We start from the raw sequence: 12,094 nt of genomic DNA, 5'->3' as shown, positions 1-12,094 counted from the left end.
TACAATTTAAACCCCCTGATTTACTTATCAAACTCAAAAACTAAATATAACTTCCTTCTTGTCTCCATGGAAATGTTATGCGTATGTTTCACAGTATGGCATTAAACTTAAATCTCCATGGAGACGATTAGGTGACACAATCGCGCAGAGTTACAGGTGAGGTCTGTGGAGAGGCGGCCTGCTTACAATAACAGTCCACGTGTTATATTTGTGGTTTGTTAAGTTCCTGTGGATAATTTCAGGCATTGACATCTCCATGGAGACGAGCCCCAAATGAAATTTTACAATGTGCAGCTTTAAGTTTATTTTGTGGCTTTGTATCAGGATGTCAATAGTTTTAGTTTAATCCTGAACTATAATATGAGTACAAAGTGGCTCAGTTGGTAGAGCACTTACCCAATGATCCGAAGGTTGCCGGTTTGAATCGCGATCTCATAATAAACATCATTGGTTGAGCGGTCAAATCCACTGACCCACAGGTTGTCGGTGTGATTCCAGCTCCCACAGATGAGTGCTGTCATTGTGTCCTTGGGCAAGACACTTCTCCCGCAGTGTCTGTGTGCACTGGTGTGTGAATGTGTGTGTGTGTGTGGTTCCTTGATGTAAAACGCTTTATAAAAACGTGACTCTGGCTGGACAAACAAAATGGCCGACTGGACCTTGCCACAAAAAAAAAAAAAAAAAAAAAATCATAGGGTTCAACATTTGAGGATTTTATATAATATTTGATTTGATTTTGTAATAATATGATTTTATGAATGATTTTATAATAATATATATAATATAATAATATATATATATTATGTTTTTTCATATTTTAAAACATATATATTATTACTGATTTATTGAGATTATAAAAAGCGATGAGGAAAACACTTTGAAAATGTGTTTAGTTACAGAATACTGAAAAACTTGAATTAAAATGTATTTTGTAAAGAATTCTGTTCAGAGTACTGCATTCTGATACTGTATTTTCCAAACTATAAGTCACAGTGTTGAAATATAAGTTTTTTTCTTCTTGATTATGCATTTTTTGGCTGGTGCAACTTATACTCCAGAAAATACGGTACTTAAATACTTTCACATTGAGCGTGAAGACGTAACACAGGATTAAAACAGCTGTATGTTTGTTTCACTTCTTGTCACTAACGGAGAAGTTAAAATCTCACCTGCTTCAAAACAAGAGCTGAGTTTTATATTTTTCTTAACGATTCTGTGCAGTTTGAAGTCTAAAGTGTGTGTTCAAGTACTGCCATCTTTAAGTACTACTAAAAGTAGTAGTAGTATTCTGAGTACCACCAAATGAAAAACTCAGTCTCTCTTTTTCATGGATGCCCTGTTTAAAATACGATACAACGAAAAAAAACATATGTACAGGGTGTCCATAGAGTCTTTTTACACGTTTAGAATTTCATCACAAAGGCAGTTGATAAGAAATATTAATGACATTTGTTCTGGTTATAGTTAAAGTTTTTAATCACACTGCATATTTTTGAAGGGATGGAGCAGATCTCACACCTCTGGATTTGTTTCTCCGGGGCTGTGTTAAAGAACAAACAAAAATACGGGACATTACTGAACTAAAACCAAAGATACAGATGTGACTGAACCATCGATGACGCTCTGCTCCAGCGAAACACGGCGAGAAATCCAGACCTGTCTTGACGGATTAAATGAGGGAAAAACACTTTGGAAACACTGAGAACAATAGAACAAGTCTGATTAACATGTCTGATCAACTGTCTTTGTAATATTTTTTGATAAATTGTAAAAAAAACTGTATGGACACCCTGGATAAGTTCATATAAAACATTAAAAACAAGTGCAGATGTGTAAAAAAGTGACACATTATGAAGTAGTGATTGTGGCACCAGAGTAAACAGTATCATTTTGAAATATATTCTGTTTTTATGAAGTGATTAGCAGTATTAGTATTCTCGGTGCATGTACTCAGTTACTTCCCAACACTGTAAAAAAACATGTTTGTAACAGAACAGAAGCAGAAAAAGGCGTTCACTCTGTAGATTCATGAGTTTATTCGTGGTGAATCAGACACTGCTCTGGTTTGCATTGGCTGAGGTTTGTGCATAGACTCTTTTCTGGAAAATATCCTCCATTTTGTTTATTATTTTTTTTAATTCAAATGTACAATAGTGAGTTATTTTTTTACAGACACATTCAGATTCATTCAGAGACGTGATTTAAACCAGAGGAACAGGCTCAAAGCAAAAAACACCAGAGATGAGCCGAGTTTATGCCACTGCACGATTCACAAGACCAAGTCCACACAACACGACGGCAGCGTTCGACGTGAGGCCGACGACAGGGGTGCACCTGCGGAAAAACGACGACGACAGGGGCACACCTGTAAAAAAAACAACGACAGGGGTGCACCTGCAGAAAAACGACGATGACGGGGCGCACCTGCCAGAGAGAGCCGATGATAGACGGGGGTGCACTGCAGAAAAGAACCGACGACTGACAGGAGCAGAAAGAGCCCATAACAGACAGAGACGCACCTGCCGAAAAAATATCTGATGACTGACAGGGGCGCACCTGCTGAAACAAGTCAGTGACAGACAAGGATGCTCTGCAGAAAAGAACCAACAGCCGACAGGGGAGCAATGCAAAAAAGAACTGACGACTGACGAGCCAATGACAGACAGGGGCGCACTGCAAAGAAAAAAATACATAAATAAAACAATGACAGGGGCGGACCTGCCAAAAAGAGCCAATGACAGACAGGGGCGCACTGCAAAGAAAAAAATACATAAATAAAACAATGACAGGGGCGGACCTGCCAAAAAGAGCCAATGACAGACAGGGGCGCATCTGCAGAAAGAAGATCTGATGACTGACACGGGCGCACCTGCCGAAATGAGTCAGTGACAGACAGGGGCGCATTGGGAAAAAGAGCCGGCGACTGACAGGGGCTCATCTGCCAAAAAGAGCCGATGGCAGACAGGAGTACACCTGCCAAAAAGAACCCACGACCAACAGAGGACTGACAGGAGTGCAGTGCAAAAAAAGAACCGTTGACAGGGGCAAATCTGTCAAAAAGAGCCAACAACTGACAGGGGCGCACCTGCCAAAAAGAGACAACCAAAGAACTAACCTCTTCATGGAGACGAGCAAAAGGACAAACCCTCGAGCGAAAAGTTACACAGTGCCCCGTTAAATCACGTTAAATTCACATTAGGACTTGGCTGTATAATATTGTTTGTGATTTATTGCCATTGGTTTTAGGGGAAATACAAAAAAATACAATAAATACATTAAATAAATAATAATAACAATAAAATTCCCCGTGCACTGCGACTGACTTCCCTCGTAGTTGCCATGGTGACAGACAGATAGCGGCTAATTGTGTATGCTAACACCTACAGACACATAGTGAAGAGGAAGCAGAACTTAAAAGTCACTTAAATGTCTTTAAAGTTACAACAAATACTATAAATCCCACCATAAACCTTCACTTTAAACCATGTTCATCTAAAAATAAATACATTTCACACCAACAATTTAAATTTTGACTTAAAATGTAATAAACTCGTTAAAATGACTCAAATCAGATGATCATTTTGAGTTTAAGTCTTTTTTTTTGCAGTGCAGACGGAGACAGGGGTCAGCGACAGGGACGGGGTCAAAGGTCAACAGCTACAGGACGATGAAACGAGCCTCAGTTTAATACATTTAAGTTCAGAAAAATAACGTTCTCTTAGTTAAAGGGGAGGTATTAAGCTAATTAGACTTTTTTTTCCACCATGTTTTAATGCAAATGTAAACGCTTTTTATGCTCCTCTGTGTTTTTAAAGTCACTACAAGATCATTCTGAGCATTTATACGGCCAGTCAAAGGTTTTTTAAATTTATTTTTTACAACTTTCTACATTTATAAACACACAGAAGACGTCAAATATATGAAATAAGATATATGGAATTATGTAGTAAAGAAAAACATTTCAACAACTTTTAAAAAATGTCATACTTTGCTTTGTTGAAAAATATTTAGTAAAGTTATTTAAGTTTTTTTCAATGCTAAATAATTCCATATATTGTACTTTATATATTTGATGTCTTCTGTTTGTATAAAAAAATGTAGGAAGTAGTAAAAAATAAATAAATAAATAAAAATTAATTAGAGGATGTGTCCAAACTTATTCCATTCTTCAAACTGACAGAAATAAAATTCGTTGCTGAAAAAAAGTTCCGCACAAACGTTAAATAAAACAAGATGTGCAGTTGTATTTAAAGGTGCACTATGTAATTTTTCTGGTGGGGGGTACGCCACCAGCTCCTCGTGCTCGGTGTTATTATTGCTCGACTTGAAATGTTCCACAATAGAGCATTAGATTTATCAAGCGCTTGACATCACACGTAAGAACAGGTTACAGTTTTCACATCTCCACAGAGACGAGCACGGAAAAGTGACACAGCGCATCTTTAAAAACCTAAATAAAGCATAACACGTCCCCTTTAACTCGTATATAAATCTATGGCCTTGATATTCTTTTGCGTACATTTGGCTGGGGCCTCCGCGACGCCCCCTGCAGGCGGCGCTGGGCCTCACATGTTCTTGTAGAGGGAGCGGTCCCGGGGCAGCTGCGGCACCGGGGTGCTCAGCTTCAGGTGGAAGTGGTAGATGGCCAGAGTGATGACGATGATGAGGCCGAGGATGACCCCGAGGACGATGGGCAGCGTCTCCTCCAAACGCTCCCTCTGGTCTGTGATGCACTTGTACGCTGCAGGAAACACACGGGAAAACAACACAGTGAGCTCAAAGACTGTATAAACGGATGTAGCTAACCTGCTAGCATTACAGACAGGAAGTGAACATGGGCGACTCTGGCTCCAATTCACTTTCTATGTAAAAGCCGTGTCCTCTCTCTGTAACTGCTGCTGACTCTTTTTTGTCTTAAATGTTCATATTAACCCTCTACATGATCCTGGGGTTCATTTAATTTTTTTGTTATTTAGAGTTTATTTTTTTAAGGTTGTTTTTTTTATTTTTATTTTGAGTTTGGGTTTTTTAAAGTTATTTTTATTATATATATATATTTTTTTTTTTGTTATTTTGAGGTGTTTTTTAAATTTGTTTATTTATTTATTTTGTTTGGGTTTTTTTTTTTTTAGTTATTTTAAGTTTATTTTCAAGTTTTTCAAGTTTTTCAAAGTTTTATTTTTGTTATTTTTATAATTTTTTTGTTATTTCGAGATGATTTTTTTTTGTTTAGTTTCTTTTTTGTTATTTTGAGTGTTTTGTTTTTTGTTTTTTTTGTTTTTTTGTTATTTTGAGTTTGGTTTTTTGGGTTTTTTTAAAAAACATTTATTTGCTTATTTTTTTACTGTGTCCTCTCTCTGTCTCTGCTGCTTCAGACTCATTTTGGTCTTAAATGTTCGTATTAACCCTCTACATGATCCTGGGGTTTTTATTTCACTTTTGTGTCTGTAAATCAAGATATGAACATTAATAACAGACAAATCAGGCGCCTTCTTTCCCCGAGGTCGCTCCTGTTAGCGTTAGCAACAGGTTTGATTGACAGCGTTGCTAAGCGTCTGCTCTTTGCTAAACCATAGATGCGAGGGGGAAGGGACGTTACCTTCAACATGAAATAAAACACAACTCCAGGTCTGTTTGTGATGAGAAAATAACATTAGAATCTAGATTAGAAAATAGTGTAATATGGACCTTTTTGAAATTGTACATCAACAAACACACTCCACTTAGAAATACTCAGTGCAACAGCCTCTCCCTCTCTTTCCTCTTTCCTCTTTCTTTCTCCCTCCCTCCCTCTCCCCCCTCCCTCTCTCTCTCCTTCCCTCTTTCTCTGTCTCTCTCTCTCTCGCTGTAAAGTATAAACCTCATAGTGTCCGTCCCTTTAAGAGCTGCAGCGTCTCTTCTTTCTCTTTTCTTTATGACTCTGGTTTTATGCTTTTACCTTTTCTTCTGCAGTCACTCGTCTGCTGAGGTCACACCGTCCATGAAACAACAGATCAGTCTCCTCATTGAACCAAACACTGTATCTGAATAATGAAAAGTCCTCAAAATGTCTCCTACAGGAACCGGAGAGCAAGACATGCTAAATCTTTTTGTTTATTTTGTATTTATTTGTTTATTTTTTATGTATATTAATGATGACACATGAGATACCAGAGGAGAGAATGTGAAGACTAAACACTCCAGATCCATTTAAGCAGTGAACTATGGTCTAATTTTATCTCATATTTAGTTTTATATTGTTAATTTCTGCAGCAAGGGTCATATTTTTGTGTTAAGTCAATTTTAAAATGTGAAATGAATCAATATAACTTCACTTTGTGCCTTAAGTAGTTTTTACAGCAGTGGTGCGGCGTGGTGCTGTATCGTCTCATACTGTCTCATACTGTCTCATTCTGTCTCGTATTGTCTCGTGTTGTCTCATACTGTCTCTTTCTGTCTCATACTGTCTCGTGCTGTCTCCTGCGTGTTGTCTCATACTGTCTCATACTGTCTCATGTTGTCTCATACTGTCTTATACTGTCTCGTTCCGTCTCATACTGTCTCCTGCGTGTTGTCTCATACTGTCTCATACTGTCTCCTGCGTGTTGTCTCATACTGTCTCATACTGTCTCCTGCGTGTTGTCTCATACCGTCTCGTTCCGTCTCATACTGTCTCATGTTGTCTCATACTGTCTTATACTGTCTCGTTCCGTCTCATACGGTCTCATACTGTCTCGTGCTGTCTCCTGCGTGTTGTCTCGTGTTGTCTCATACTGTCTCCTGCGTGTTGTCTCATACGGTCTCGTGCTGTCTCCTGCGTGTTGTCTCGTGTTGTCTCATACTGTCTCCTGTGTGTTGTCTCATACTGTCTCATACGGTCTCGTGCTGTCTCCTGCGTGTTGTCTCATACTGTCTCCTGCGTGTTGTCTCATACTGTCTCGTGCTGTCTCCTGCGTGTTGTCTCATACTGTCTCATACTGTCTCGTGCTGTCTCCTGCGTGTTGTCTCATACTGTCTCATACGGTCTCGTGCTGTCTCCTGCGTGTTGTCTCGTGTTGTCTCATACTGTCTCCTGCGTGTTGTCTCATACTGTCTCATACTGTCTCGTGCTGTCTCCTGCGTGTTGTCTCATACTGTCTCATACGGTCTCGTGCTGTCTCCTGCGTGTTGTCTCATACTGTCTCATACGGTCTCGTGCTGTCTCCTGCGTGTTGTCTCGTGTTGTCTCATACTGTCTCCTGCGTGTTGTCTCATACTGTCTCATACTGTCTCCTGCGTGTTGTCTCATACTGTCTCGTTCCGTCTCATACTGTCTCATACTGTCTCATGTTGTCTCCTGCGTGTTGTCTCGTGTTGTCTCATACTGTCTCGTTCCGTCTCATACTGTCTCATATTGTCTCGTGCGTGTTGTCTCATACTGTCTCATACTGTCTCGTGTGTTGCGTCCTTACGTTCGCTGAAGACAAAGTCGGAGGTGATGTCAAAGGGCTGTATCTGCACGTCGTACATGGACACGGTGACGCCCTTCTGATGGTCACTGGAGATGAGCGTGAGCGTCTGCTGCGCCGCGCACACGTACGAGCGGCCCGCGGGCGTCACGAGCGCCGACAGACGGTGACTGCTGGCCGTGTGTTTCCCCGCTGCACAACGGAACACAACGGAACACAATGGAACACAACGGAACACAATGGAACACAACAAAACATTATTACACAAGGATGATTATTACACACATAAATAAATAATAACAAGAATTGCTCATTACTAAGTGAGAGTGTGTGTGTGGTGTGTGGTGGTGTATGTGTGGTGGTGTGTGTGTGGTGGTGTGTGTGATGGTGTGTGTGTGGTGGTGTGTGGTGGTGTATGTGTGATGGTGTATGTGTGGTGGTGTATGGTGGTGTATGTGTGATGGTGTATGTGTGGTGGTGTATGTGCGGTGGTGTATGTGTGGTGGTGTATGTGATGGTGTGTATATGATGGTGTGTGTGTGTGGTGGTGTGCGGTGGTGTATGTGCGGTGGTGTATGTGTGGTGGTGTATGTGATGGTGTGTATATGATGGTGTGTGTGTGTGGTGGTGTGTGGTGGTGTATGTGTGGTGGTGGTGTATGCGTGGTGGTGTATGTGTGGTGGTGTGTGATGGTGTATGTAGTGGTGTATGTGTGGTGGTGGTGTATGCGTGGTGGTGTATGTGGTGGTGTGTGATGGTGTATGTGGTGGTGTATGTGTGGTGGTGTGTGGTGGTGTACGGTGGTGTATGTGTGGTGGTGTATGTGATGGTGTGTATATGATGGTGTGTGTGTGTGGTGGTGTGTGGTGGTGTATGTGTGGTGGTGGTGTATGCGTGGTGGTGTATGTGTGGTGGTGTATGTGCGGTGGTGTATGTGTGGTGGTGTATGTGATGGTGTGTATATGATGGTGTGTGTGTGTGGTGGTGTGCGGTGGTGTATGTGCGGTGGTGTATGTGTGGTGGTGTATGTGATGGTGTGTATATGATGGTGTGTGTGTGTGGTGGTGTGTGGTGGTGTATGTGTGGTGGTGGTGTATGCGTGGTGGTGTATGTGTGGTGGTGTATGTGTGGTGGTGGTGTATGTGTGGTGGTGTATGTGGTGGTGTGTGATGGTGTGTGTGTGTGGTGGTGTGTGTGATGGTGTGTGTGTGGTGGTGTGTGGTGGTGTATGTGTGATGGTGTATGTGTGGTGGTGTATGGTGGTGTATGTGTGATGGTGTATGTGTGGTGGTGTGTGATGGTGTATGTGGTGGTGTATGTGTGATGGTGTATGTGTGGTGGTGTGTGATGGTGTATGTGGTGGTGTATGTGTGGTGGTGGTGTATGCGTGGTGGTGTATGTGGTGGTGTGTGATGGTGTATGTGGTGGTGTATGTGTGGTGGTGTGTGGTGGTGTACGGTGGTGTATGTGTGGTGGTGTATGTGATGGTGTGTATATGATGGTGTGTGTGTGTGGTGGTGTGTGGTGGTGTATGTGTGGTGGTGGTGTATGCGTGGTGGTGTATGTGCGGTGGTGTATGTGCGGTGGTGTATGTGTGGTGGTGTATGTGATGGTGTGTATATGATGGTGTGTGTGTGTGGTGGTGTGCGGTGGTGTATGTGCGGTGGTGTATGTGTGGTGGTGTATGTGATGGTGTGTATATGATGGTGTGTGTGTGTGGTGGTGTGTGGTGGTGTATGTGTGGTGGTGGTGTATGCGTGGTGGTGTATGTGTGGTGGTGTATGTGTGGTGGTGGTGTATGTGTGGTGGTGTATGTGGTGGTGTGTGATGGTGTGTGTGTGGTGGTGGTGTATGTGTGGTGGTGTATGTGATGGTGTGTATATGATGGTGTGTGTGTGTGGTGGTGTGTGGTGGTGTATGTGTGGTGGTGGTGTATGCGTGGTGGTGTATGTGCGGTGGTGTATGTGCGGTGGTGTATGTGTGGTGGTGTATGTGATGGTGTGTATATGATGGTGTGTGTGTGTGGTGGTGTGCGGTGGTGTATGTGCGGTGGTGTATGTGTGGTGGTGTATGTGATGGTGTGTATATGATGGTGTGTGTGTGTGGTGGTGTGTGGTGGTGTGTGTGTGGTGGTGGTGTATGCGTGGTGGTGTATGTGTGGTGGTGTATGTGTGGTGGTGTATGTGTGGTGGTGGTGTATGTGTGGTGGTGTATGTGGTGGTGTGTGATGGTGTGTGTGTGGTGGTGGTGTATGTGTGGTGGTGTATGTGATGGTGTGTATATGATGGTGTGTGTGTGTGTGTGGTGGTGTGTGGTGGTGTATGTGTGGTGGTGTATGTGGTGGTGTGTGATGGTGTGTGTGTGTGGTGGTGTATGCGTGGTGGTGTATGTGTGGTGGTGTGTGTGTGGTGGTGTGTGTGTGGTGGTGTATGTGATGGTGTGTATATGATGGTGTGTGTGTGTGGTGGTGTATGTGTGGTGGTGTATGTGTGATGGTGTATGTGTGGTGGTGTATGTGTGGTGGTGTATGGTGGTGTATGTGTGGTGGTGTATACTTGATGGTGTGTGTGTGGTGGTGTATGTGTGGTGGTGGTGTATGTGTGATGGTGTATGTGTAGTGGTGTATGTGGTGGTGTATGTGGTGGTGTATGTGGTGGTGTACACAGACTCACGGTTGTAGGCGTTGATGAAATGTGCCGTTTCACTCGTGTCATAGACAAACTGCACTTTGTTGATCTTCCAAACCTCCAGACCTTTGTCACGGAACTCCTGTAACACAACACAACACACACTTTAGAAACACACAACTACAGAAATATGAACATTTACACTGAAAAACAGTGCACTGTGTGTGTGTGGGGGGGTGTATGTGGGTGTAGGTGGGTGTGTGTGTGTGTATATATGTGTGTGTGTATATGTCGGGGTGTATATGTGGGGGTGGGTGTGTGTGTGTGTGTGTGTGTGTGGGTGTGTGTGTGTGTATATGTGCGTGGGTGTGTGTGTGTGTGTATTGGGGTGTGTAGGGGTGTGTGTGTGTATATATGTGTGTGTATATATATGTGTGTGGGGGTGTGTGTGTGTGTGTGTGTATATATGTGTGTGTATTTGTGTGTGTATATATATATATATGTGTGTGTGTATATGTCGGGGTGTATATGTGTGTGTGTGTGTGTGTGTTGTGTGTGTGTGTTTGTGTATGTGTAGGGGTGTGTGTGTGTGTGTGTGTTGTGTGTGTATATATGTGGGTGTGTGTGTGTGTGTGTGTTGTGTGTGTATATATGTGGGTGTGTGTGTGTGTGTGTGTGTGTTTGTGTATGTGTATATGTGTGTGTGTGTGTGTGTACCTTGCTGAAGTAGATGCGCAGTGTAAACTCTTTGTTCTTCCAGCTGATGTGGATTTCTGAGTCTGCGCTGCCGCATTTTCCCTCGATCTCTGCGCTGCGGGGCAGAGTGAACGACGCCTGCTCCGTGATCAGCTGCAACACAGAGTCAGTCAAACTACAGGACAGTGGGACACTGTCTTTTCTGTGTCTTTTCTGTGTCTTTAGGACAGTGTAAACTCTGGACACATAAAGTTCTTACGTCGATCCCGTTGAGCGCGAGCACGTCGTACGGCACGAGGAACTTGACCGCGAACTCCACCATGAGGCACGTGGTGCTGTTCTCGCGCACGGCGAAGATGGACTTGTCCGGATTATTGGACAAACCGGAGAGATTCTCCCCCTCGTGAGCGAGCGCCACGGACAGGACACCTGCACATGCACGCGCACAGAGAGAGAAGCATGAGGAGGAGCGCGCGCGCGCACATACACACGCACGATCACACACATACATACACACACGACCACACACAGAGAGAAGTGGAGCGCGCGCGCACGCACATACACACACTACATACACACACAAACATACACACACGCGCGCACACACACACGTATATATACTCGCGCGCGCACACACACACACACACACACACACACACACACACAGAGCTAAAAAACTGCAGAGTTGGCACAAAAGTCCTGAGTCAAAGTCTAAAGATCCGCTCGGGTCGGTCCGGGTCTGTGAAATCACGAGACATAAAAGTCCAGATTTAACCCACGACCCCCTCACGCGCACGTCACATGTTTAAACAGTAAAATACCAAGTTTAAATCTGTCACTGGACAAATCACTGTACAGTGCAGACGAGACTGAGCTCAGGTCTCTGCTGGACACGAGTGAAATGACCTGAGCTGAAGGAGCCATTTGTCCAGTGACAGATTTAAACTTCGTCTTTTGCTGTGGATCAGACCTGTGCGGCTGAGGGACAGACACACGTCCACACACGTCCACACACACGTCCACACACACGTCAACACACACGTCCACACACACGTCCACACACACGTCCACACACACGTCCACACACACGTCAACACACACGTCCACACACACGTCCACACACACGTCCACACACAGGTCCAGACTCACCGCAGAGCACGCGGAGCAGGAGCCGGCCGCTCTCCGCGGTGCTGATCCGCGCGGCTCCCATGTCTGTGTGCGCGCGCTCCGTGCTCCGATGCGCGAGTGAAGGCGCTCCTCACGAGGAGAGAGAGGAGGAAGAGGAGGAGGAGGAGAGAGAGGAGGCTTCACGCGGCTCCACTCACCTCAGGAGGCACGCGCACA

General features: G+C 43.8%; 1 protein-coding gene across 2 annotated transcripts; it reads right to left on the bottom strand.

The window, feature by feature from the left end:
- Window positions 1–2,018: 2,018 nt before the first annotated feature.
- lamp5 (lysosomal associated membrane protein family member 5) lies at window positions 2,019–12,094 on the bottom strand. Of its 2 annotated transcripts, XR_008649229.1 has the most exons (7): window positions 11,900–12,094; window positions 11,010–11,179; window positions 10,772–10,903; window positions 10,100–10,196; window positions 7,431–7,619; window positions 2,798–4,741; window positions 2,019–2,718 (listed from the first exon to the last, which is right to left on the bottom strand). XR_008649229.1 is itself a non-coding variant. In XM_033990662.2 (6 exons), the coding sequence occupies exons 1-6, from the start codon at window positions 11,958–11,960 to the stop codon at window positions 4,566–4,568; spliced, it is 825 nt and encodes a 274-aa protein (XP_033846553.1). In that variant the 5' UTR covers window positions 11,961–12,094; the 3' UTR covers window positions 2,019–4,565. The 2 variants fall into 2 exon arrangements, 1 of the variants encoding a protein (XP_033846553.1); XM_033990662.2 differs by having other exon boundaries at window positions 2,019–4,741.

The sequence above is a fragment of the Periophthalmus magnuspinnatus genome, chromosome 24, assembly GCF_009829125.3.
Source record: "Periophthalmus magnuspinnatus isolate fPerMag1 chromosome 24, fPerMag1.2.pri, whole genome shotgun sequence".
Taxonomy (NCBI): domain Eukaryota; kingdom Metazoa; phylum Chordata; class Actinopteri; order Gobiiformes; family Gobiidae; genus Periophthalmus; species Periophthalmus magnuspinnatus.
This window is presented reverse-complemented; position numbering and strand designations above follow the sequence as displayed.